The sequence below is a fragment of the Falco cherrug genome, chromosome 1 (genome assembly GCF_023634085.1).
Source record: "Falco cherrug isolate bFalChe1 chromosome 1, bFalChe1.pri, whole genome shotgun sequence".
Lineage (NCBI taxonomy): Eukaryota > Metazoa > Chordata > Aves > Falconiformes > Falconidae > Falco > Falco cherrug.
The window spans coordinates 127217609-127243272 of NC_073697.1; the positions used below are offsets into that span (position 1 = coordinate 127217609).

At 59.5% G+C, this 25664-nt stretch overlaps 1 protein-coding gene across 16 annotated transcripts in view; it reads left to right on the forward strand.

Annotated features, from left to right (window-relative positions):
- The window catches only part of RBFOX3 (RNA binding fox-1 homolog 3), a 188720-nt gene that overhangs the window by 145938 nt on the left and 17118 nt on the right, over positions 1-25664 (forward strand). For 8 of the 16 annotated variants that reach the window (XM_055696976.1, XM_027801296.2, XM_055696967.1 and 5 more), the window contains 2 exons: positions 3423-3467; positions 17284-17765. The exons of 2 other annotated variants lie outside the window; for them this stretch is intronic. In XM_055696976.1, the coding sequence (XP_055552951.1) occupies positions 17664-17765 (102 nt within the window). In that variant the 5' untranslated portion in view covers positions 3423-3467; positions 17284-17663. Of the gene's footprint in view, positions 1-3422; positions 3468-6983; positions 7323-17283; positions 17766-25664 lie in introns of all 16 variants that reach the window. 6 more of the 16 variants (XM_055697003.1, XM_055697008.1, XM_055696955.1 and 3 more) reach the window with 3 other exon arrangements.

The window sequence follows — 25664 nt, forward strand, 5'->3', positions numbered from 1 at the left end:
TTGGACGCACTTCATCCTTCTCAGGAGTCCAGTGTGCTGGGAGGGAGGAGGTGGTGGTGATACTGCAAGAGCCACAGTCATTGGGCAGGAGGAAGCGTCAGGGAACAAGCAGAAGTTTGCAGCAAGAATTTTGGTTAAAAGGTTCACAGCAGTTACTCAGGATGGTGTTTTGGTGACTAGAGTTAGGACTGGTGATGCTAGGCAGTGCTGAGCGAGTGAGCTTCCTGGGTCTGATGGGCACTGGTTGTCTCTTGCCAAAGGACATGGTTCTCCCTTGGCGGAGGGAGCTCCAGGATGCTCAGCATCTCCCATGCCCACAGCAGCCCTTGCCCTGCGGTGTGACACTCTCCCTCTGCTCACAAGGGACCTGCAGCTGGAGCTGACGGTCAGCCCTGTGCCAGGACCCTGCCCATCCCTGGGAAGGAGCGAGCAGAGCGCATCCTGCTCCACCTGCACACCCTGCCTGCGGCTGGGCTCGGCCAGGCAGAGCAAGCAGATCCCTGGGCAGGCAGGAATTGGCTGGTTGTGGTATTTGGAAGAGGGTTACCAAAGAGGGGGCAGCGCCCTGTGTTGTCACTGTCCCCAGGAAGTAGCTGTGCTTTCTGGACCAGAGCTGCTGGTTGGAGGGCTCAGCCCTAAAGCTGTCGGGGTGACAGCCATGAGAGCCGGGGCTCCTCTGGGCGCTGCCTGAGCATCTCCTGCCTGCAGCTTTTGGCTGGCAGTGCAGCACAGCCTGGTGCTGCAGCCGGGCAGAGCCAGATGGTAGTGAAACCTGTCCCGAGAGCGAGCCCCATGCCCTAGCCCCCTACCCGCTCCTGCCACGCACCTCCAGGAGCTGCTGGGAACTGGGCGTTTTATCTTTCCCAGTTAAAAAAAAAAATCCTTCTCATTTAATTAAAAGTGTTGACATTGTGCCTGGCCATCCCGCCCGCCAGAGAACGTGGTTATAAATTAAACATTAAACCTTTAATGGCCCATAAAGAAATATTCGCTGCTGCTTATGTATATAGGGGATATAAATAGAGAGGGATGCTGGGGGAGGGGCAGGATATTATTTTTCCTCAGCCAGATAATCTTTGCTAATGAATTTAATTAAAAGCAAAATTAATTTAGGATTTTTGGTGGAGAGAACGGGGGGTCAAAACGTACTTTGAAAAACTACTGAGAAGTTTCCCAGCAGAGCGGAGTGGGGTGGCTAGCCCAGGCCTGCTGCAGGGTTTGCTCCATGGCTGCAAAGTGGGGATGGAAGTTGTTGGGGTGCCCGTGTCCATGGGGGCCCGTGCAGCTGCTGGGCTGGGTGAAACAGGTTGCATTTCCAGGGGGCCCTGTGCAGACACCCTGATTTGGATCCAAGTGGTTTTAGCTGGGCGGGGTTTTGCTTGTGAGCTAGCCTGCCTTGGGCTCATCTGTTCTGGTCAGGGCTCCAGCTGGGGCTCATCAGCCTGGAGCTTTGCCAGAAAAGCAGGGGCAAGATCCCCCCCAGTAAGAGCATTCACCTGATCACCCAGAGCTGCTCCTAGCCCACCTCCCATCAGTGTTCTGCCAGAGGTTTTCCTCTTCTACTTTGGTACATATGGCAGGACAGGGAGGTTTTGGCTGAGCATCCTGGTCCCTGTGGTGCCTGGGACCACCTGAGATTTTTGCCTGGGCTAGTGCTGGGCTCAGCCAGCTCCCCACCCGCACAGGCAAGCGCAGCGCATCCCAACTGCCAGGGCCCCAAGCTGCCGTGGGTATTTCTCAGAAGGCGCCTTCCTTGGGAAATGTGTTTGGGAAATGAGATTTTACCCATCACTGTACCTCCCCGAGGAGAGTGAGCACCCTTCAATTATTCATTGCCAAACAGGCTGTCTGGGTTTCCAGCACACCCAAACCTACTGTAGCACATGCTGGAGTTCTCTGCTCCTGCTTTGCTGTCTCCTGCCTTCCCCAGCCGGGGATCCTGGTGAGCGCTTTCCTGGCAAGGAAGACCTCGGGAGCGGTTGCTGCGAGACAGGAGGCTTTGCCGGGCTCACGGCTGCGTCGTGGTGTCCCCTTGCTGCTGGGGACTGGGGAGTTCCCAACCAACTTTTTTAGGGCACCTGTGTCTCACAGCTGAGTCTGCCCCGGCATGGAGGCGCCGGTGAGGGGAGACCCCCAAACCTGGAAAACATGTCTAGCTGGGTGAGAGCTTTCTGGAGGGTTTTTATCATAAGAGCACTAATGGAAGTCAGCACCAGCCTAATGAGCTGTGCTCCTCCATGAATCTGATTCATTGAGGCAGGAATTACCATAATTGATTATCCTGCTGTGCGGCTAAGAGCAGTGTTTGCTAACAGAAGTGCCTGGGAACCCTTTGCTCTTCCTGAGCCACTGCTGCGTGCCTGGGCCTCCAGACTGTCTGTGGGTCACACACTCGCAGGGATCCAGCCGTGGGTTTGGAGCAGTGGCCGCTCACCTGGCCCCAGGCACAGGGTCCCTACAGCCACGCTTGTGCTCCCAGAGCTGCCTTGTCTTGAGGTGCCGTCCTCTGAGGAGGAGGGGCAGAGGAGCATCGCAGCTCCAGTGTTTAAAAGTAGAGCTGTTGCTGCCCACCTGGGTCAGTGGGGAGATGTTGCAGGACTCAACACCTCCAGGTCCCCAAAGAAGTGGTTAACAGAAACAGCCCTCTTTTCCTCTTTTAAAAAACTCTTGTGATGTATAAGCTGTTCTCATTATTTTTGAGGGTCTGACATGATTTATGAACATTTGCGTTGGCAATGTTGCAAAAGCCAATTAGTTGAAGTGCAGCTTTCAGGAAGTTTTCTTTGAAATTTGGCGATATTCTCCAAGAAGTGCCCGGAGCTGGGATGGCAGCAGCAGAGCCATGTGCTGCAGGGTTCGCTCCTCGCAGGAGCATGGCACTGTGCCAGAGAGCAAGGGGCAGACATGGACACTGCTGGGAGGGGAGAAACAGGGGAGCATCCTTGGGTGCATGCAGTGAGCTGGGGTGGGCAGAGGGCTTGGGGCACACTGAACTGGCTGTGTGTCCAGCACTTTGCGATAGCTGTGTCCTGCTGAGCTGCGGGCTGTGTGTTGGGCCAGGGCTGAGTTTGCCGAGTCCTGGGGAAGGTGAGGAAGGGGCCCACATCAGTATGAGGTGGGTGAGGTTTGAGGTGTGCTGGCAGAGCTGGAGGCAGGGGTCATGCTCCCATCACCCCGTGCAGTGTGCAGGCAGGTGCTGCTGCTGCTCGGTGCTGGGATTCAGCCGCCCCAGGCTGAGCCCCCAGCCTGGCTGCGGCTCTTACCCAGCGCAGGTTTCCCAGCACACACGGGGAGATAATGCTCATGCTCATACTTGTATTTGAATATTTTGCAATCAATGAGCAACTAGCATTGACTGTAAGCAGGTTAGTGATGATGATAATTGATTTTAATTCTTCCTCCTCTTTCTTGTCTTTTCTTAGAGAGCCCAGCGTGAGCACCGCAGGAGGAGCTGGGCTGAATAAAAGGTACAGAGGCGTTTATTTCTGACGGGTCAGAGAGGTGAGGAGATGCTCTGCGGCTTGGGCAGCGGCTCCTGGGCCCCCTTGGCCGTGCTGCACAGCCTGAGCTGCTGCTCTCAGTACCCAGGGTCTCTCTAGGGTCCACGCTAACAGCTGCATGCTAAACCCTGCATGTTGAGGGGCAGGTGATGGGTGCTGCTGTCTGAGCTGCACGGGGCTGGGTGGGGCATGGCAGCACCCTCTGCCCACGGCTCTGGGGTCCGGCAGGGGCAGGTGGGCAGGCACAGACCTGTGCACCAGGGAGGGCCAGAGGAAGGCTGCCCGCTCCTCTCCACCAGCAGCCCCTGGCACCCACTGGGCGCTGAGCCCCCACACAGGTGTGACATGAGTGGCGTGAGTCTCGGCTGAGGAGGGCCAAGGGCTGCAGTGTCTGTGAGCTGTCTGCGTGTGCTGACCTTGCTGTCTGTCTGTCTGTGCTCTGTGCCGCTCTGGGAAGCAGTCCCTGGGGAAGCCCGTTAAGGAGACTCTGCCCTTACCAGGGTGGTACCTCCAGCCCCAGGTCCTGGCCCTGGCCTGGCAGTTGTCCACTGCAGGGGATGTTTGTCCTGCAGCCCATGCTGTGACATGTCACACCAGCTCATGATGTCTCCTGGGCTGAGACCCAGCTTGGGCAGGTGATGGCTCGTACATGTGAAAGGGGGGACCAGGCTGGGTGCCGCCTGCCAGCCCGGTGCTCACTGGGCAATGAGGATGGCTCCTCCCATCATAACCTCGTGTTGCTGGGCTTCATGGCCGTAGACTGATCCCATCACAGGGTGGGGAGCCCAAAGTGCCCCCCAAAGGTCCATCCTGCTGGGTACAGCACACATCTGTGCTCCCCCCGGTCTAAGCCAGCAAAGTAGAGGAGGAAAGGTAAGACAAGGGTCTGGGGATAAGGATGCTGATGCATCCATCCCTCTGTGCCCCAGCTTTGGTGTAGAGGTGTCCATGCAGCAGTGGGACCAAGGCAGGGTGGTGGCTGAGGCAGTGGTGATGGGCACTGGGGATCTGTCGCCATGCAAAAGTGACGGAGGAAAGAGGTGTTTGGGGGGGGGCGGGGCGGGGAATTGCTCTTGTCTCTTGTCGTCGGCAGGACAAGGATGAAAGTGACCTACTGGGAGGGGGCCGTGGTCCGGAAGGGTCCTGAGATGGCATGAGAAATGTGGAAAAGGAGCTGTGAGGAGTGGGAAGGCTGGGGTGGGAGCTGGGTTTGCAGGTAACGTGACCCAGGCTGGGCCACAGCTGTGAGCCTGGGGAGGGAATGTACTGGTCAGCAGCAGTGGCGTGGGCTGTGGGGCTGGGGCGCAGGGTGCTGGGTCTGCTGTGTGGGGGTGAGAGTCTGAGTTTTGGCTGGCTCTGTGCTGGGCTGTTCGGCAAAACGCGGCAGCCCTGGTGCAGCACAGCTAGAGCAGGCAGGCACAGGTGATTGTTGGGCTGGGCAACAGGATGGGTAGGGAGCTCTCTGTGGGCCCAGGGCTTGCCTCCACCTCTGACATTCATAGAATCATCTAGGTTGGAAAAGACCTTTAAGATCATCAAGTCCAACCATTAACCCAGTGCTGCCAAGTCCATCACTAAACCATGTCCCTAAGCACCGCATCTATGGCATTTATTCATGTCTGTACTGATGTCTTTGCAACTTGCTCCCTGTGCCAAAGTGAAGGCTTTGCTCCCTCCCGGTGTCCAGCTGCGTATGGGGGATAGGTGGCACTCAGGTCAGTCCCTGGGGCTGCAGTGGGCTGCAGAGGCCTGCAGCACTCCAAGCTGTGGCTGGACAGTTGTGTCTGGAGAGATGTGCCCTTGCAGCAAGGGGAGGTGACAGTGGGGTTGATGTCCTGCAGCCAAAGCAGCCCTGGCATCCAGTTTGGATGGGAGAGCTGGGACATGGCTGCGGGGTGATGGGCTGCTGTTTGCAAAGGTGCCTTAGGGTGAGGAGTGTGTGGATGTGGGACTGGGGATGCTGAAGTGAGAGAAGGTGAAACAGCATTGGGAAGAGAGCTGAGCCAGGGAGCTGAGCTCAGGAAGCACTCCCACTGCCCGTGCTGCCCTGGCTCCAGGATGGTGCTGCCTCCATGCCCAGGACCCCTCCAGCTTTTGGCTTGCATGTTGGTGGAGGGGGTTTATTCTGCTGCGTTGGGCCCCTCTGCCCCAGGTCTCCATGCAGCCGACACATACCAAGAGCACATGCCATGCAACAACATGGGCATCCAGCAGGCTGTGGGGCCCCAGGCCATGGCCACGGCTGCATTGGCAGGGCACAGAGAAAGAGGAGATGGTTTTGATCACCAAGATATAAGAGGGAGTGGGAAGCTTCCCGCCCCAGCTGCCTGCAGTGGTGGCTCCTCTGCTTTATCACCCTCTGCTGGTGCTGAATTATTGAGAGTGTTGCTTTCTTTTATTGCTGTGCTGGAGGAGAAATGCCTCAGCCTGGCTCTGCTTTGAATATGATTATGGGGCTGGAGATGTCAGAGCCAGCTGGGCCCCAGAGACCGATCTGCCACCCCTCTCGCTCCTGCACCTTCCCTTATTCTTATTTATTCCCTTGCTCCCGCGTCTGGTTCAGTGCACACAATCCCCTCACTCTCCTCTGCCGAGTGGTGCCCCAGAAGGACCGGAGATTTATTGCCTGACAAGCGGTGCTGCCCTGCTGCTGAGCCATGCCTGCAGCCTGTGCCGCAGGCGGCTGGGAGCTCGCGCCCTGTGGGAAGGTCCGTCCTGCCCCTGGAGCCCCACTGCAGGCAAAGCCAGAGCAGGGCTTGTCCCTACGGCCCACCCTGCAGCGACTCTCCCCTGAGGGACGGGGTCTCCACCTAGCTTCTGTTCCAGGGGTCTACTGGGGTGTGATGCTGGGGATGGAGGGACGGCTGCTGCCCCAGTGTTGGTAGGAACTTCTGGGTGCCCTTCTCATGCAGACTGCGGCAGCCACATCCTGGGCTGCAGGGCAGCCGGCTTGTGCAGGGACCACCCTCGTTGCTCCCGCATGTGGGGACTGGGCGCTGCTGGCTCTGCCCCACCTCAGGCCACAGCTTAGCTGCATCCTGCAAAGTAGGCAATGCTGGGGTCCCCAAGACAGCCCGTCCCAGCAGGACCTGCTGGACCACGGGCGAACATCCCTACCGGCCAGGAGTAGAGATGGGCAGCAGATGGCCGTGCAAACCGGCTGGCACCTCGCAGGTTAACCGCGAGAGCAGCGGATTCCCTTATTGACAGGGTAGCCTGAAAAATGCTGAGGCAGGTCATCAGCTCCTCCGAGTGTCAGCGCGGGAGCCCACGCTGTGCCGAGCGCACACGCTGCCACTGCCACTGCCCCCCAACACCCAGCCTGGCCGCCTGGCCCCAGCCCCCGCCCAGGCACTCCAGGTGGCTTCCCCTCATGCGCTTACCCTTTCCTTTGCTCTTAAAAACGCCAGAGAGGATTTAATTTTTATCCCTCCCTCTCACCGTTTTTGGTTTTGGTTTTTTTTTTTCCTTGGGACGAGTAAGCCCCTGCCCCGCTGCATGCCCAGGGCTGTCCCCACATCAGTCCTCTGGTCCCTGCTCTCCAGCCCGCCCAGCAGCAGCATGTCGGACGCGGGCAGCTGGCTCTGAAGCGTGGCCCGCGGCGAGCACCCACGCTGCGCTGGGGAGGGAGGCGAGCACACAGGGCATCTGCCCACGCCAGCCCTTGGCGCTGGAGCCAGACAGCGAGCACCCAAGGGGAGAGAGCCCACGGAGGAGGAGCGGCACTCAGCACAGCCGGCTTCAGCGAGCAGCCCACCACCCTCCCACCAATCCTACGGAGCTCCTCGGCACCCTGCTGCCAACATGATGATGTATATTTGGGTAGGTACTACCACCAAGGGTGGGATTTCCCCGCCCTCTCTGCCAGGGTTTTGCTCAGGGTCGGGGTCGTTTCTTGCTGTTGTCCTTTCCCAGCTGAGCCGCTGGCCACAGAGAGCTTTCCTCCTCCTCCAGCAAGGCACTCGCTGCCTACAGCTTACAGGCAGGGGACAGGCTGTGATGCTGGAGGAAGGCCTGGCGTTGGGGAGGAAGAGGCAAGCAGCAGAGGCAGGCAGGGGTCCCTGCCTGGGCACTGCAGCCTCATCACTGCCTGAGGGCACCCCAAACCCCAGTCCTGCCTCCCGTCTGCTCCCTCTGGGCTCCCCACAGTGCTGGCCACAGGCAGCAGCCCCCTCACCTGCCCAGGGTGACCAGAGGCTGCTCAGAAACACTTCCCTGACTGTCCCCCCTTGGCTGTGCTGGGTTGGTGGGCAGGGGCTCTGGAGCCTGCCCTGGGGGTCTATGCTGGAGGGGATGTGGTAGCAGCAGGGTGTCCAGGTGATGGGTCTGTGCAGAGCCAGAGCATCAGCCAGCCTCTATGGCCTGGGGATCTGCTGTCTCCCACAGGTGCCCACCCAAGATTTGGAAAGTCATTCATGGGGCAGCCCCCACACTTATATCCCAAGCTTGAGGTTGGTGGCTGAGGCTGCTGAGAGCCCTCTGGGGACTCTGAGGCCCCTCCGCAGCAGCGCAGTCCCTGTTCGGACAGTTTGGAGCCCACGGAGCCGCCAGGTTCTGTCTGGTTGTGCCCCATGGAGGTGAGGGGCATGGGTGGGAGGGCTGGGCTCTGCTGGAGCTCTGGCTCTCCCTGCGCTAGTTGAGCTGTCAAGCCATGCAGGGTTGACGGCTGGTGGGGGACCAGCTGAGACCACCCATGGCCATCTCAAGGGCTTGGAGCAGGGACGGGGAGGAGGGGAATGTGATGGGGTCTGCCCAGGCACTTCGCTCAGGGATGGGATGCTGAACATGGATGTGAGCTCCTCTCCTGGTGGGGCTGTGACAGTGAGCAGAGGGGAAGGGGACAGAGGCCCGCAGCCTCCCAGGGGCTTCATATCCTCCCCTAAGGTGCAGGAGCTGGGCTGAGTGTTGGGCTCTGCACCATCCCAAGGGGCTTCCCGTGGCTTCCCAGCCCCTTTCATGCTCCCACTCCCCGAGCGCTGGCCGAGCTGGCAGGGGGCTGGTGGGCTGTGGCAGCCCTTGGGGGTTACATGCTCTGGGGAGCTGCATGCCCCTGGATTTCGGAGCAGGGAGCAGAGCAGAGCTGGGTGAAGGGGCGTTTGGGGGAAGGAGATTATGGGGAGGAGGAAGGTAATGCAAATTCATTGTTTCTCAGGGAAGCAGCTTTCAGGCATAAGGTGCTTTGTCATGAGAGATCTCGGTGCAGCCACTGATTCCTGCCGGTCAGGAGCCCATTGGGGCTTGCAGAGCTGCCTTCTGCTAGGGCATTAATTCTGCCTAGGGACTTAATGAGCCACCACGGCTGTGAAAGCAAACTGCTCTAGAGTTTCCACTTGCAGCTTCATAGGTGCCACATGACTTTACAGAGTTCCAGGTGGTGCAAAGCGTGGGGCAGCAGCACTGAGGTGCCTGTCCCCATGGGAGCTTCAAGCACAGCTCCCTGCAATGTGTTTTCTGTCTGGGACAGTGCTCAAGGGTCCCCCTTCCCTATTCTGCGTGGTGCATGTGGCCAGCAAGCCCAGGATGGCTGGGTCTCAACATCATGCGGGGCACAGTGGCATTCCCGCTGGGAGAGAGGCTGGGCGAGGGCTCTGCTCCCAGTGGAGCGGCTGAACGTCATTTCTTGGCATCATGGACATCTTTCCCTTGCAAGCATGGGAGGAAGCAGAGGGGTTTGCTTTGCCTGTGCGGCGGGAGCGTGGCCGCCGTCAGGAGCACTGCGGGGAGCGCTGCGGTGGCAGGCGGCAGCGGGTGGCTTGGTAATCGACACTGCAACAGGCTGAGATGCCAAAGCAAAATGTCTTCAAATTAGCAGTAATTGCCAGCGAAATAAAGAGCATGTGGGGCGAGTGGAAAGACGGTTCTATAAATATTATGATTTTTAAAGTTTGCCCTGGAGTCCTACAGCCTGTTTAAACGCTAATATCCTGTCTGTGCATTTAAAAAGCCTTATAATGAGGACTGAGTGTCTGCTTCCAGACCACCTCCTGCCTGGTGCTCTCCCACTGCCCACATCACCTGTCTGCCCCTCCTGGTGGCATTTCAGGACAGGCTTCCCCGTGCCCAGAACCAGCAGTGCCCCACATGCCCCTGCTGTCACCCATGCTTGGAGATGCTCTAACCCTCTGGGCAGCCTCAACTGTCCCATCCTGCCCCTTGCACTGGTGTCCCATGGGCTGCTGCCAAAGTCCCCAGCTGCAGTCTGCAAGGCCAGCGTGCGGCATTGGACCAGCTCAGGGGATGCGTTTTCTTGGGAACCCCTTGTCAGGCAGTGGGTCTGATCTCAGGGAAGCACGGGACTCTGGGAATGCAGCGTTTCAGGTCCCCACATCTGCAGTTGCTTGTTCTTTGCATAACCCTCCATCATTCCTGCATCATCCTCCACCCCACACTGGGCCCTGTGGTGGCCATGGCTCTGGCCCTGGCAGTGCTGGTGTGGCACACCCTGCCGAGTTCAGCGCAGTTGTTTTACCTGCTGCAGCTCTGCTGGCACTGTCCACGCAGCCCATGAGCTTGAGGTGCTCAGCAGCATCTGTTCCGCCACAGTTCTTCTGCCTGCATGTTAATTCTCATTAAATCTAGGGAGCCTAATTGCTATTTCATGTAAATATTTTGTCAAGTGAAAGGGCTTTAGGAAGGGCCATGCTGACTGAAGGCGAGAAGCCAGGCTCTCTCACCGCTGTGGTGACAAGCTCCTGCTTGTCCTGCTCAAACACGGGTGTAAACCCTGTCCCTGTGGGAGCCGCTGCGTGTCCCTCAGTGGGCTCAGAGCTCAGATGTGATGGGACACTGGTAGGTGCCTGTGCACTGTTTGCTTGTGCCGCATGACAGGGGCACTGGCCTCCCTCCTCACACGTCTTGCAGGATAGCTGCAACCTGGGCTCCGCTCAGTGGCGAGCACCAAGGGTCCTGAGGCACTGCCTGCATGGGCTGAAGGGCAGTGGAGGGATGGCACAAGGGGCAGCAGTATGTCCCTGGGTGCTGGCCCAGCCGCTCTCCTGCTCTGCATGGTGCTGGCAGCTCTGGTCAGAGGTTGAAGTGTCCCCAGGACCCCCTCCCACCCCCCCCTCAGTGGGTGAGGAAAGTTTCAGTGAGGTGCTGTTTTTTCCTAGATCCCATTAAACTTTCATGTGCTTTCTCTGCATTTCTGCTCCCCTCCTGGCTGCTACAGCTCTCAGATACTTGCTGTGTGTTGGTCACAGTTCCCTCCTCACTTGGTGACATCATACCTGGGTGCTGACGTCACCACCCCTGCCTGCGATCTGTGACCTCATGGCCGCTGTGGCAGGCGGGGAGGTGGCAGCTGGGGCAAAGGCAGGGTCTGGGACAGCAGCAGTGAGAGTGCTGGGAAGCCACAGAGTGGGGATTTTCAGTACAGTCTCCGGCTTCTTTGGGAGTTCAGGCACTGACACCTCGAGAGCCACTGGAGGAGAAGGAGCAGGGGAAGATGGAAAGGCGGTTTAACTGGGTGCAGAGGAGCTTGGCCAGACTGGGGCATTCTCCCCAACATCCCACCTGTGCTTCCTGGAGGTCCTTGCACCCTGATTGCAATGTCCGTATTGGGTTCCAATGCACCTGCAGTTAGTTTAAACTCTGTCTTTCAGAGATGAAGAAACCAGCGTTCTGAAGGTGGCTGTGTGGCTGTGTTGCATTAAAGGGGATGGAGTAATTTAGCAGAAAATAACCCCACCCGCACCCCACCCTGCCTTCCAACTCTCCTCAGGGATGTAGGAGGTTAGGTGGGCTAGGTTTCCAATGCACCCCTATCAGTCCAGTCACGTTTAACTACCACGGTTCTGGATACACTGATAGCACCTGCACTGCCAGTCCAGCCACGCTCATGAACTAGCATGGCCACGCTCTAGGGTTTGGTTGCCTTAACAGGGCAGGTTTATTTGTGCAACAGATGAGACAGTTTTTTGGATTGCCGGTGACAGTGACTGTCTGCAAAGGGCACATGCAAATAAAATGTTACGAAGTATAAAACACACAGAAAAGTTACAACGATACAGCCTGGCTACAAATATTAAAAAGTAACTCTCTGGAGATATTTCTAAGTCTCCCGAGGAAGCATTAGTCCAGGTGTCACCTGAGGTGTCCCAAGGGGGGGAGAAGCAAAGCTCAGCCCGTCGGCCGGTCCCAGGAGTCCGTCTCGGTGGTGTCTTCCCTTCACTTGTTCTCAGTGGTGTCTTCCCCCCTTGTCCCCTCATTCATTCACTTTTTATACTTCTCTTTGCTCTCAGGTGGAGCTTGGGCGACTCTAGTCATACATTCCTTCATTATGATGGGTGTAAAGTTCTCTTGCTTTCATTTAAAGGTAGAGTTCATTTTAAATTTACTGCACATGCTCCCCAAGGGGGGATTCATTCTTGTCAGTGGGACCATTTGAGTAGGAGATCACGATCTCCCCCTACCATAATTATTTTACCCTAGCATCCTTGAATTTTCTCTCTTCAGCAGTTTGTTTTCTTTTAGCAGTCAGCACATCCTCGTCAGAAGGCTTTGGAAGTGCTGAGGGGGCCTAGTTCGGGACCTTCTGTCGCAGATAATAAGGCTCTTGCTTGGTCGTCGCCACAGTTGTTGGCCCAGCAACAGACACCTTCTCATATATTTTACAGCCGCTGTGCAGCTTATCAGCTGTTTGGTACCATCATGTTCCCAGTCCTGCAGGGAGCACGGCAGAGCCTGGCCTCAGTGTCTCCGCTCCACCCTCCACTGCTTCTCTAGGACAGCAGGTTGTGTCACTTGGGGAACTGCGGTGATGTAGATTCCGTGCATGCCAACTGTCCTGAAGGCGATAGCTGTATTTTACCCTAAAAAGCTTTCTGTAATACTACACTTCTATTAGGACCCAATTTTTCTCTAATTCCCCCCCTCAAGGTGACTTTCCCACATGCTGTCTCCAGAGATAGGGGAGTGAGTGTGTGGGGATTCAGGGCAGCACGTGGTGCTGGGACAGTATGAGCAGGAACTGTGACATGGCCAGGGCTGGCGATGCTGGTGGCAGGAGGAAGCATTTTGGTTTGTGCTGTTGCCAGTGTTGGGTGCTCTGTGCCAGCAAGTCCCATGGTCGGGCGACCCTGCCTGGGAACGCTCAGGGTGCACAGCCTCCATAGCCTCCTGCTCCTCCCACTCTCCTTGGCAGTGGGAGAGGCATCCCTGTCCCAGTCCAGTCCCAGCAAATCTGGATGCTGCCCCTGCACAGAGGGGCCAGGAGCACCTTGGTCTCAGGCAGAGGGAGCAGCAGCACAGTGATGGCGTGGAGGTGGCTGGGGTGGTGGGTAGGGACCTCTCTGCGAGGCAGAGCCTGCTGGCACATGGTGCTCTCACCTGTCACCTCTGTTGGTTCCTTTTTGTTGTCCTGATCTGTGCCCAGCACTGGGGTGCTCCCTGCAGCTGAGCCAACAGGGGTGCAAGATCTTCCCCTTGCTTCACAGCAGCCTAGATCCATCAGCGCCTTCATCTAATCGCTTTATGTCTATGACTAACTGCTAATGAGCTTTTAATTAATGAATGCCATGGCTTGGGGGCATTCTGGAGTGGGTGGGAGGAGAGGACTAGATGGGTGCCCTGCTTGCTGGGTGCTGCAGGACTGCTGGTATTGCATTCACAGGCTGACGCCCAGGAGGCTGGGAGCACCCAGCCTTGCTGGTCCTCACAGCAGCGACTGCGCCTCAGCCTGACCTGCATCCCCTCTTGGCAGCTCTCCTGAGCAGCAGCATCTGGGCTTGTGCCTCAGCTTTGTGCTGTGGGAGCGTGCTGGGGGATGTGATGGGGTCCTGTTAAACAGTTGCAGCGCCTGAGGCATCTGGCCCACCTGTGGTTGTGCATTGCGGCCTCATGGCAGATCCATGGACCACTGCGTCATCCCACTCTGCCAGGAGAGGATGTGGGATGGCATCCCAATGAGGACTGCAGTGCTGGGGGCTGTGATTTCCTATCGCATCCCGTGTGGGGAGTGGGCCACGGTCTGGACATGGTGCCGGGGGCAGCCCTTGGCAGGCAGCGGCTCTGACATGTGCTCAGGCTTGGTGCAATGTGTGCGGGGGGCCCTCGGATGTGTGGGACATGCCGCAGCCGTGCCACGTTGCCAATCTGCACAGTACCACATGCTCAGGCAGGCTCAGGGGCAGACCTCGGAGCCCTCATTTCTGCTGGGTAGAGTTTCCAAATGGTGGAGGCTAGTGTGCCTCAGAGGGGAGCTGAGCACCCAGCAGTTCTGGCATCTCCCCAGGAGCGGGAGCCGGCAGCACTGCACCAGCAGCACTGCACCGGCTGCCTTGGGCACCTCCCAGCAGCTATCTGCCGCTGGGCCAGCTCCCAGCCATGCATGGCCAGTACATCACAGCTGCCTGAGAGCAGTGCAGAGCATCACGCTTTCCCCAACGAGTTCCCTTGGCAGTTCAGGGGGTGCGTGCCCATCAGGCATCCCAGCACAGGCTCTGCCTCTCAGCCCTGGTGCCCCACTGGGTTCCAAACCAGTGGCCGAGGCTGCTTCTGTCCTGGTGCCACGTTATTCTCCCCCTTCCAGAAAACAAAACGAAGGAGCCCTCGAGGGTTCATTTAAAATAAATAAAAAACGAAAATAGTGCTGATTTGAAGGAAAGCCAACCCCATCCTGTGCATGGGAGCGCATCACCAACCCATCCCCGAAGGGCAGAGAGAAAGATGTGCTTAGAACTGCAGCCCTGTGCAACTTCTGCCTTTGATCATATATCTTACATGTGCCCTTTGCTTTCCCTCGTCTGATATTTATTAGGTTTAATTTTACTGGGATGCGGCTGTAAGTGAGACAGATGGAACGGGGTCTGTGCGCCTGGTGAACACATCTTAATTAAACAGATAAATAAACTTTCATTCCAGGAGACTTGAGTTTTGGAGGGGTTCCTCCAGGGCTGCAGCTCTGCAGGGCTGGGCAGCCCTGCCTGGGGGTCCTCAGGCCTGGGCACCAAAGGACTGCCCTGGTAGAGCCCTGGTGCTGGTGCTGTTGGCTGGGGCTGCAGCACAGCATCAGTGCTGGGGCAGCTGGGAACAGCAGGGTGAAGGACGTCAGCTGGTGGTGGCCGGGGACGTGTTCCCCATGCTGGAGCAGGCCAGTGGGTTGGTACCGCCCTGTTGTGCTGGTGTCCCGCAGGGGCTCCTGCTGCTGTGGGGGCATCTCTGCCACCAGGTAGGTGTTGGTGATGGCTGAAGGAAGGAGAGAGGAGACTTGAAGGCTCCTCAGCTCCCAGAGCCATGCCCAGTTCCCCCACTGCCAAGCTGTTTATCCTGCAGAAACACAGCCAGTGGTGCAGAGGGTCTACACCAGTGGGTTTGAGGCCAGGGTATCAGCCCAGCACATCACTCTGTGTGCTCTCCCTGCAGGACAGCCTGTGGCTGGAGCCAGCCTGGACCTTTCCGCGACGTGGGCTGCTGGCTCGGGGCAATGCCAGGGCTCGTGTCGCTGCCCCCAGCCAGGAGCGCCTTTGAGTCACCCTGCCCGGAGCCAGGCTCTGGCGCGGGGAAGAACAGGCAGATTACCTCAGCCTGGAGCCAGCCCTTGCCTCACGTGGTTGTCTTGGTTGGGCACTGCAAGCTCAGAGCATCAGGCCATGCCCTTCCCTTTTCACCTTTGCCTGAGAGCAGTGCAGGAACCGTGCTGGAGCCAGACCGGCCCAGGGCCTTTGGAGTTGCCCATCACCTTGCCCAGGGCATCCCTCGCCCTGTGCCAGGGTGCTGTGCAGTGCTCAGGTACATGCAGGTGCCGGGTGGGGCCCCTCTCCCCACAGCTGTCTGAGGGGCTGTGGGAGGGCATGCTTGTCACCCAGCCGCTGCAAAGCTGTCCCATGTCCTGCCCTGGGCGCTGGAGCATGCAGGAGAGTGCAGCACCAGGGCCACAGGAGTCCCTGGGGAACGGGAGCAGGAGGCGAGTGACGAGCGTGGGGTCTGAGCACTGAGGTGTGCAGGACAGGCTGCTGCATCAGGGTCTGCTGTGGTCCCTTGGGAGTTGGAGGGCGCGTGGTTGTGGTGGGACACAGGAGCTCACTGCAGCCCACGCTCCTTGCAAGGAGCAGCAGCTGGAGGATACTGTTGGTAGCAGATGTCGCTGCCAGACTTTTTTCGGCTCTCAGTACCATGGGGTGGTGGTGATGAGAAACCCTTTTCCTGGTCTGGCATCCCCCTCCCCCCCAATTTGGCACCTTGTGGTCACTTTAGAGTATGGTCACCCCAGTAGCAGGACCCCACGCGGGAGGCTGGCACCCCCTCTGCCCCAGGTGCAGCTTCTTCAGGACAGCTTTTCCCAAAGCTGTTTGTTTCCGCCAGGTTTGCCCGGTGCCTCCAGGCCAGCCGTGCCACACACCGCTGCTGTTGTGTATCTGCAGCAGAAACGGGAACCGCTGCGAGTGTACCAGGACACTGCAGCATGTCGCTATGTCTGGGGATACTGTGGAAAATCCCAGCCTCCAAATAGGGTTGGTCGTGTGCTGGAGGCTCCGGCGGAGACGGAGCATCAGCAGCTGCTGGCACAGACCTGCCTTTGTGCATCACATTTGGCCAAGATGGAAACTGAACTGAGCCCAGGTTTTGTTTCCCACATACCCAAGCACAATGCCGTCCCGGCTACTTCATTGCTGGCCACGGCTCTGAACTCAGGAGTGATGCAGCGCTGGTGGTGTGGGGTGCTGGGGCAGGGACACCCGTGCCAGCCCTGAGCTGTGCAGCACCAGAGGGTGCTGGGGCTGCCGCGGGGCCACGTTAGGAGGAGGCGCAAGGTGGGACCAGGGAGCCAACAAGCACACATGCGTGCCCGCACCAGTGTCCCTCATGGGCACTGGCACATAGGCTATTGCCATGGCAGCTGTGACAGAGGTGTGCATGGTGTTGATGCGTCAGGGATGCTGGCAGCACCGGCAGGCCAGCCTGAAATGCCAAAAAGCCTCTCAAGCTCTGCGGGTGCCAGCCCCCTGCCCATTGCCCACGGAAGGTGCTCAGGGCAGGGTGTCCCCAGTGCTCCGAGGAATGTGGGGAAGCCGATGCCGGCAGGCAGGGCACCTCGGTGTCACCCCAGGGTGCCGGGCTCCCCGGGGGCTGGCAGGCAGGTGGGGGGGGGAGGGTCGCAGGCTGCTGGGAGCAGGCCCTGCCTGGGGCTCACATGCCTTTGCATTTGTCAGGGCCGAGCTGCCGGCGCCCAGGGTGTGCAGGCGGGGCCGCGGCTGCCGCCATGGCTCCTCTCGCAGGGGCAGCCGGCAAGCTGCCGGCCCTGCCCGCCGTGCCGTGAGCCCATGGCGGCGCGGCGCGGGGCTACTGGTGCCGGTGCCGTGCGTGCTGCGGGGCTGCAGGCGTGAGCAGGTATGTGCCTCTCTCCAGGGAGGCGGAGCTGGGTCTGCTGCATGGCTCCCTGCCCGTCCCTGTCTGCGTGTGTGTCTCCCAAGGAGAGCGTGGTGCGTGTGCACGTGTCCGGCTGTGTGTGCGTGGGGGACTCCCGCGGCTGCCCAGCGTGGCGCGGCACTGCCATTGCGGGGTCTGCGCGGCTGGAAGTGCCGGCTGCTCTGCACGGCTTCCCGGGGCGCCCGTGTTGCATCACCAGAACTCCCGGTAAGACCCTTCATCCCTTGGGAGCCAGCACCGGGAAGGGAGACGGTTCTGCCCGCTCAGCCCCATCCTGCCCGCCTGCTTCCCCAGCGCAGCAGAGTGTGGCCGGGGGCTGCGAGGGGCGGCGGGGAAGCCATCTGCGAGCGGCGGCGGAGGGGTTAAGTGCGGGATCAGCTGTTCTCATGTCATTACGGATTCTCTTCGTTTTATACAGAGCTCTGTTTGATGTCTGAATGCACAGGGGACTCCCCCTCCTCCTCCAACTCCCACCCCTTTTATTTCGCTCCCGAGCCCTCTCTCCCTTCCTCCTCCCCTTCCTTTCTCTCTCCCCGCTCCCGCTCTGGCTCACACACACCCTTTGCAGACCGTGCGCTCAGTGCCAGTGTCTAATGGCACCGAAGTGAACAGCCGAGCGCTGCTCCCGGGGCGCGGGCGCAGCCGGCCTGCCGCAGATGCATCCCTCCTAACTAGCGCCGAGGGGTCGGGAGGGACGGCCGAGCAGGGGAGAGCCCGAGGGGCGAGCCGGGAAGACGAGGATAGCGGTGTGCGGAAGAGGACGGACCCGCGAGCAGCTTCACGGCTACCTGTCGACACATGCTGTGCTCCATGGCTAACTCGGGCTGCCTCCTTGTCTCCAACTCAGGCATGCTTCCTCACTCTCTCCCCTGTCCTCCAGCCTTCCTCTACCTCCAACAGGTAAGTCACCCTCTCCGGGGGATTTTTTTTGCTTTCCGGTTCACACGTGTTTTTCGCCGGTTCCCTCTCGGCGGAGGGTCGGAGCTTAACTGCTTCCTCCCCGGCCGCGGGGCCTCCGGCACCTGCCCCGCGGCGGCGCCGAGGTGTGCGGCGGCGGCGGCCACTCCCGGTCCCTGGCTGCGGTTCCGCTGGGGCTGCCGCCGGGTTTGCGGCCGAGGCGCCCGGGAGCGGGCTGAGGCGCGGGCAGTGCGGCAGGCAGAGCTGCCGGCAAGGCTCCGGTGCTTTCCTGCCTCAGCGCTGCTGCTGTTCGGCACAGGCGGAGGGTGGTGATGGATGCTCGGATAAATGAATGAGGCTCCGGCATGGCCTGAGCAGCCGCCGGGGAGAAGGGAAGGTGATGCGCTTGTGCATGCACACGCGTGTGCATGTATGTGTGTGTATGCCGTCACGTTGTGCGCATCTGCAGCCAGGCCGAGGGGTTGAGCGTGCGTGGGTTTGTCTTGCTGTTGACAGGAAGGTGCTGCAGAGGGGACGGCGGGTCCTGGTGAGCCCCAGGTCTGGGCAGCCCGGCCAGAGGGTGCCTGGGCCATCGGTTTGGTCCTTAACTTCTGGCCAGGGTGTGCTGTCCTGCGGGACTGTCCTTGGGTCCCACACTGGACCCAGCGCGCTGGCTTTCCGGGCTCGTTGTCCCAGGGGAAGTGCAGCTCGGGAGAGGCATCGTTTTCTTCAAAAGCCTCTTTGCTGCGTCGGAAATCCCGTCTCCCAGCCAGGCAAACTGCTCCATTTGTGCTTTCAGGGGTTTAAAAATTCATAGCATCCTCACCGTGCTCGGCATGGCCTGTGTGGCTCACCCGGCAGCTGAGGACAGGCGGCGCAGGTGCAAACCCTCCTGCCCCAGCGAGCAAGGGCTGGGGAGCATTTCGGTCCCTCGGGATGTCCGTAGCCTGTGTCCGAGCGGGCTTGTGGCCGGACAGTGGCCGTGCTGGTGGTGGGGATGGCAAGGCCCAGGGTCACTCCATCTGGTGCACTAGAGATGGGACTGACAAAGCTGGTGCTGCCACTGGTTATACAAGTGCAGTGGCAGCCATGGGGTGCACACAGGGCCAGGGCTCACGCGGGGCTGCTGCAGAGGCCGGCCAAGACCAGTGCATGATTTGTTGCACCCTCCTGCAGGCAGAGGCTGCGAGAGCTGGGGCTGGGCTGGATTTTGGTCTCAGCTTTTCCAGGCTGAGCCAAGGTCCCGGTGGCTGCTGCTTGGCTGCCTGGGCATGTCTGACACCAAGCAGAAACCACCCCCAAGCCCCCACCCATTGCCAGGGAGGTTTTCTGTCCCTCTGAAGGGAGCGTGTGGATGCTTTGAACCAGCAGCCAGCATGGGGCCCAGAGACTCTGTTGGGAGCGGGTGGCAGTGTGGAGGATTTCCCTCTCCAGCTGGGATCCCCCAGTCCCACGGCCACCATGAGGGGCTTGGTTGTGCCACTGGCCCTGCGGAGCGCTCTGGCATGGACCAGCTGCACTGCCTGCCGGCTCCCGGGGCTGCGGCTGGAGGCAGCAGGGGCTGGCAGCACTGCGGGCAGGCACGGGCTGCCTGCTGCCAGCACCCAGCTGGGCTGTGCGTGAGTGGGGTTTGGGGTCCCTGGGAGGGAGAAACCTTTCCCAATGCACCGGTCTCTGCACTCAGCAGCTCCTGGTTCCCCCATTGCCCTGTTTGTTTTAATTTGACTGTCATGTTTAGTGCCTCTTCCTCCCTGGTCTCCCAGAAGCCTCTTGCTCCTTGGCAGCAGATCTGGACTCACGAGCCAGGAAGGAGGGTTTTATTAAGAGATTTGGAGTTGGATTTTCACCCGGCTAATGAGCACGATGAAGGCCAAAATCTCCATTCTCTTCCCAGGGCTTGTCCCTTGCTGAGGTTCTGCACCCAGCACTTGAGGACAGGGTGTTCCTGGTGCGTGTCGAAACAAGGCATCAGGCAGAGGGACATCGCTGGCAGTCGTCACATGGGGAAGGGGCACAGGGCACATGCTACTGACAGGCTCCTCATCCTGCTTGGCTGAGCAATGGGCTTGCCTGGTACCTTGTGTTTCAGCCCTCAATTCGCTCTGGATTTTGGACATATGCACCTTCAGCACACCTGCGCTAGAGGGGTGCGCAGGGGCCAATGATGCCTTTGCCTATGGGAACGTGCCTGCCACGGAGCTTGCCAGCCAGCACAACTCACCTGTGCCAGAAATGCCTGGAGGGGTTTAACCAACTCTCCCCAAAGTTGTTGTGACTGTGGGGTCTGCCAGGGGCTCGATTTAGACCCTGTAGGTTACGGTTCCCTGGCTGGAGTGTGAGTGTACATAGGGAGGCAAATGTCTTTGCATCGGAGCTGGGGAGGACACATAGGCACAGGTGGTGCCTGAGTCCCACGGCTGCAGGGGCCCGTGCTGGTCGCCACTCCTCCTGTGCCAGGACGGATGTGAATCTGGCTGGGCTGGCCAGGGGGGGCAGGAGCTGGGGGGCCATGGGTTCTGCGCGCAGTATCCCCTTCAGGCATGTGCTCTCCCTTCAAGGAGCTCGTTGGCATTTGCTGCATTTCTTCCCAAAGAAGGCTGCTTGTATTTTGTAGCTCCCTGACATTTGAAGGAATGACCAAGAAATTAAGTTGTCTGCAAAACTTTGATTAGCTCAGTGCCAGGAAAAAAACAGTTGCCCACAGGCTCTGGCACTGTGAATGGCTCATCAAAGTGGCTGCGGGCACCTTGCAGCTCGTGCAGCTCAGCTGCCCCCATGCAGCTGCATGGCTGCCCTGGCCCTAGCCATGGGAGCCCTGATGCACAGCACTCTGCATGGTGCAGCCACACTGCATACAGGAATCCCCCCTTGGGCCCTGCCATGATCCAGCACCTGGGCAGGAGCAGGGCTCCCAGGGGGAAGGAGGTGAGGGGGCTGCAGTGTGGCTGGTGGGAGGGTGAGTGTGTGCCCACGGCTGAGCTGCCCACGCTGGTGGAGCAGGCAGGAACGCCGTGTCCTTCAGTGGGGCTTGGCAGTAAGATTTAGCTCTTGCTCAGCGAGGACCTGGGTGCAGAGGGAGACTTTGGTGGCTTCGCTTCATTAACGGAGGAATCAGTTGCCGCTTAAAAAGTGTCTTCACTATAAGTGAGCAGCTAATTGCTCCAGGACAAGGCACAGTGCTGACCCGAAACAGACCCGAGCTCTGAGGCTCAGCATCGGCGTCAGAACATGTCACAGACCCCAGTGTGGGCAGTGATGTGCGTGCAGGGCTGGACACGAGCACAGGTTGATGTACAGGTGGGCTGAAAACCGCTGCAGAGCTGCCCCCGAGGTGCCACTCACCAGGGGCATCCCTGGTGCCTGCGGTCGCACCGCGCTGCCCAGCCCACAGTGCAGGAGACTTGGCTGAGCAGCGCCTGGCCCGCTGGGAAACAGCCTCTGCAAAAGGCTGCTTGGAAAATTCCTTTCCAAAAGGGCTGCTGCCAAGTTTAGCATATTATATTTTTAGGGAGCAAGTCTATTCCGAGCAATATTGTAGTGTGTTGCAGCAGTGGGTTCGTTTCAAACCTGGTTTCTCCCTCCTGCTTGTGTGTTGCACGGATGCAAGACCCAGCACAGCGGCTCCCGGCTCCGGCCGAGCGCCCGCACTGCAGCGGCCACCTTGCTTGCATGGCGCAGGACAGGCTTTAAAGCCGCAAAAAAATATTATTTGCTTTTTTTTTTTCAATATATTGAAAACACTGACATTAATTTTATCTTTGCAAAGCTGGTTTTCCCACAATAGCTGTAATTTAGGCCTACACTGCCTGGCGATGCTCTTTTTATAGGTACATTCCTATTTTAGTACTATAGTGATGGGTGAATGAGTAGATTAAATTAGATTTAGTATCTATCATTCTTTAAAGCATTACAGGCAGGCAGTGGAGGGGTATGGTTTAACAAAGCAGAAAGGCTAATTAGGAGAGCAGGCGCAGGCTGCCCACACTGGCTCCCACTGCCCCCGGCCCCTGGCTGCCCCCGGCCCAAAGCCGCCCTTGCTCAGGGCCCAACGTCCAAATAGGAAAGTGCATTTGAATCCAGACTTTCCTGTGCTGCCCCAGGGCCAGGACAGCTCCAGGGTCTGCAGCCAGGGCTGGGCGGGATGCTGGGTGCTGGGACCAAGCACCCGGGGCTCCTCACTCCTCCGGGGATCTGCAGAGTCACGGCAGTGACTTGGCTCCCGGTGGCTCTCTCCACAGGGCGAGCGCTGCCACCAGCTCCTGCCCAGGTCCTGCTGCCGGCCCTGGGCAGGACCCCCACGTGCAGGTGCATGGCATCTGTTGCAGCAGAGGGACCCTGGCAGCGGGGGCTTTGCCGGCACCTGCCCCGGCATGAGTGTGGTGGCTCCGCGGGCAGCAGGAGCAATGCTGCCCTGTCCCCAGGGCTTGCATCTGTGAAGTAACTGGATTCAGCGGTGGAGCTGGTGAGCGGCAGGGGCACCAAGGGGCACCACAGCCCCTCCAGAAAGGGCATTAGTCCCCTGGTGCAGCTGGTATTGGCAAGCAGGCACACCAGGCAGGCATGGGACTGGGCTGCAGGATGCCTTGGGGAAGTGCCGGCCTTGGGGAATGCTGGACAAGGTGCTTTGGCACAGGAGAGAATGAAACATCTGAGGAAAGAGCTGCCTCTTCCCAGTGCTGGGACACCCAGGCTGGGGCAGTTGGGCAGAGGAGGCTCCAAGCCTGTGGGAAGCTGCGACTTCAACATTCCTGCCGGGGTCACAGCAGCTGGGCCACCCCAGCCTCATCCAGCTGAGTAGTGGGGTAGGGGGGGCAGGAGCCGGACTTAGGGCAGTGCTGCGGGTAAACGGCAGCCCCCAGTGAAAGCCTGGAGGTGCAGAGTGAACATGGGCACGAGCCCCCCAGTGTAGTGCAGCCATGTGCTGGGCATGGCTTCAAGGCAGTGCGGGCACATCCCTGCTTGTGCCAGGACCTTAGCACACTGAGGCTGCTCCCTGCGGCAACGGCTATCACCTGGTGAGCCCCGCTGTACCAGTGCAAGCCCCAGTCTGAGCCCAGAAGTGTGTGACTAGGGGGCTCTGCAGCCCTGGCCATGCCGTGACTACTGGCCCAGTGCAGTGCTGCTGCCATTGGGCAGGCTCGGCGCTCCAGGCTGCCTGCAGGGCCTCACACCTGCACTGCCCGCAGGCAAGCATGGCCGTACCAGCAGGGCTTTGACCTGTGCCACCTTACCTGGCATTCATCCGGCCAGGTGGGAGCAGACATCCTCCCTCACTCCCTGGGGCGATGGCCACAGCAGTGGTGGCACTGCTGGCAGTGCAGCCCAGCTGGCCACTTGGGGAGCAGACCCCTCTGACCCAAGCAGGGTAGGCTGCAGGTTGGGGGAGGCCCTGGCATAGGCAAGAGTCTGTCCAGGGAGGGACAAAAGGCCATGTCCAAGAAGGTGACAGGTTTGTGGTGGCTGCTGAAGACAGACATCCCCCAGGGCTGCAGACATTGCCTGCAGGGGTTCAGGTGCGGTTCCCAAATCCTCTACAAGCCCCACTGTCCCCAGCCTGTGTTCCCCTACCCAGGTTCTCACTTCTGTCCCCCTGGCACCTTCCTGAGCATCCAGCCAGCTCCAGCAGTTGGCAGCCGCAGCACCTCCCACAGTAGAGCCCCCACCCCAGAGGCCTTGGTGTCCTGGCTGCACTGCACGGATCTTACAGAGAGAGTTTGCACAGCATCAGCAGGATTTGCTCCAGCCCCTGTGTGAGCAGCACTGCTGAGATGTGATCCCTGGCAGCAATAACCTATTAAACAGAGTGAGACAAGTGCTGGAAGGAGACCCAGCTGGAGGAGGCAGTTTGCAGGGATGGTGCTGGGAGCAGGAGTCAGGCAGCCCCCGCCTCCACGCTGGTGCTGCCAGGGTTTTGGTGTGTGGGACAGGCTGGTGCTGCCAGGGAAGGCAGGTGGTTTGGAGATGTGTCAGGGTCAGCGTCTGCAGAGCCGGGTCCTGCTCCTATAAGCGGGGATTTCAGCCATTCCTCTGCTATCAGAGCTGGGAGGCTGCTGTGCCCTGGTCCCGCCAGCATGAAATGGGTGCTGGGGCTGGAGCACGTCCGCAGAGCCAGGGTGGCCATGTGCCCACTGGGTCCCTGTGGCCGGTGGCTGGTGCATGCCCGCAGGGCCATGCTGGTGGTGGAGCTTGCTGTGGGATATAGGGGTATGCCCGGCAGCGTCCCCATGGTGGGGGGACGAGACAGGTTTGGCCGCTCCTGCTCTCCCTCACTGGAGCGCTGGGCTTGCAGCACTTTATCATGATTTTCCCCTCATCTCCGAGCAGTGATCCCTCACTGCTCACATTACCTGAATAGAAAATGACATATAAGCTGACATGATTGCCACAGCTCCCAGCGCCACGTGGGGTACTTTCCCTGGTTGCACAGAGGGGCAGGCAGGGTGGGTGGCATGCTGCCTGGCCCTCAGCTCCTCACCCTGTGCTCCCCGCTGCTGTTGTGTCCCCCTCCAGCCAGCTGTGGCAGAGCCAGGGAGAGGAGGGGACCGGTGGTGCTGAGGCACTATGTTAGCAAGGCTGAGCAACAGAGCACTGTGCCCAGCTGCCCACGTGCCCCAGCCTGCCCCAGCTGCTCAATTCCTCCCCTGCTCCATGCCCAGCACCCATACTGGGGATCATGCTGCTGCCCTGCATCCCCGCAGCCTCCTGCAGCTCTCTGCAGGGCTGGGGAGCCACTGGCACCATGTGGCTGCCCGACCGTCAGCACCCCTTCAGCAGCTTTTGGGCTGGGTGAGGCCAGTGTTTACCAGCAGATTCCTGTCCCTGTCCCTTCACCCAGGCTGGCTGGGGCTGTGCAGTGCTGGTGGGGCCAGAGCCCAAGCCTTGGGGTCTGGGCTGCGAGCTGGGGCCATGCTGGCTGCATCCCCGCTCCGGCTGCCTGCGGGTACCATGTGTGTGGCCACCTTGTACCCCAGCAGCGAGGCCGGTCAGGGCATGAGGGCAAAGTCCCTCGTGCAGGCAGGAGCTGCCCAGGGAGGGAAGCAGGGGAAGGACATGCAGGTCATGCTTCAGTGCAGGGGTCAGAGAGGCCGGGATGAGCTGAGCCCTGGCTCTGGGACACGGTCCCCCAGGGGAGCAGCAGTGGGGCCTCCCTGAGCGTGTCCAGCAGAGCTCTGCCACTGGCTGTGGAGGGGAGCAGCCCCCAGCCTGGGGGGATCCCACATCTGCTCCCCCTGGCTGTGTCTGCTCAGCATCTCCCCGCCACGGCACCAGCCGCAGCTTTCAAACAGCTCTTGTATAAAATCAGAAATGGGGAGAGAAGAGTGGGAGCAGGCGACAGTGGCAGCTTATTTGTGATCTGCATTGTGTGGGGAGCTCTTAATTAGAGGTAATTAGACTGATTAACTTGCAAATGAGAAACTCATCTTTTTCTCCTTTTCTTTCACAAGAAAAAATAAAAAACAACAAGATAAATATTGAGGCTAATTACTTTGTACCTGCTGCAGAGCGCCCCCCAGCTCATGGGACATCCCTCTCTCAACCAGTGTGCTGCTCGATGCAGTGTGCTATGCGTATCCCTGTCCTGGTGTCCTTGTGATGGCTGTCCTCACTCAGGGCTGGTCCCATGGCAGGGCACGGCAGTGGCAGAGGCAGTGGCCTCCACAGCACCGGCTATCATCAGGACCTGGCATTGTACCCTGGCACCCTCCCCACCAAACCCATCCCATGCTGGGTGCAGAGCGGGGCTGGGGGGCGGTCCCCTCTGTGGCACTGTGCGGTCCTGACTGTTTTCCAGCTCTTCCCTCATGGCATCTCTGGTTTCCCCCTCACTCTACCAACGCAACACCCTGGGGGCTTTTTTAGCACAACTTGGTTCAAATGTCTGATTAGTCTTTAGGAGATCAA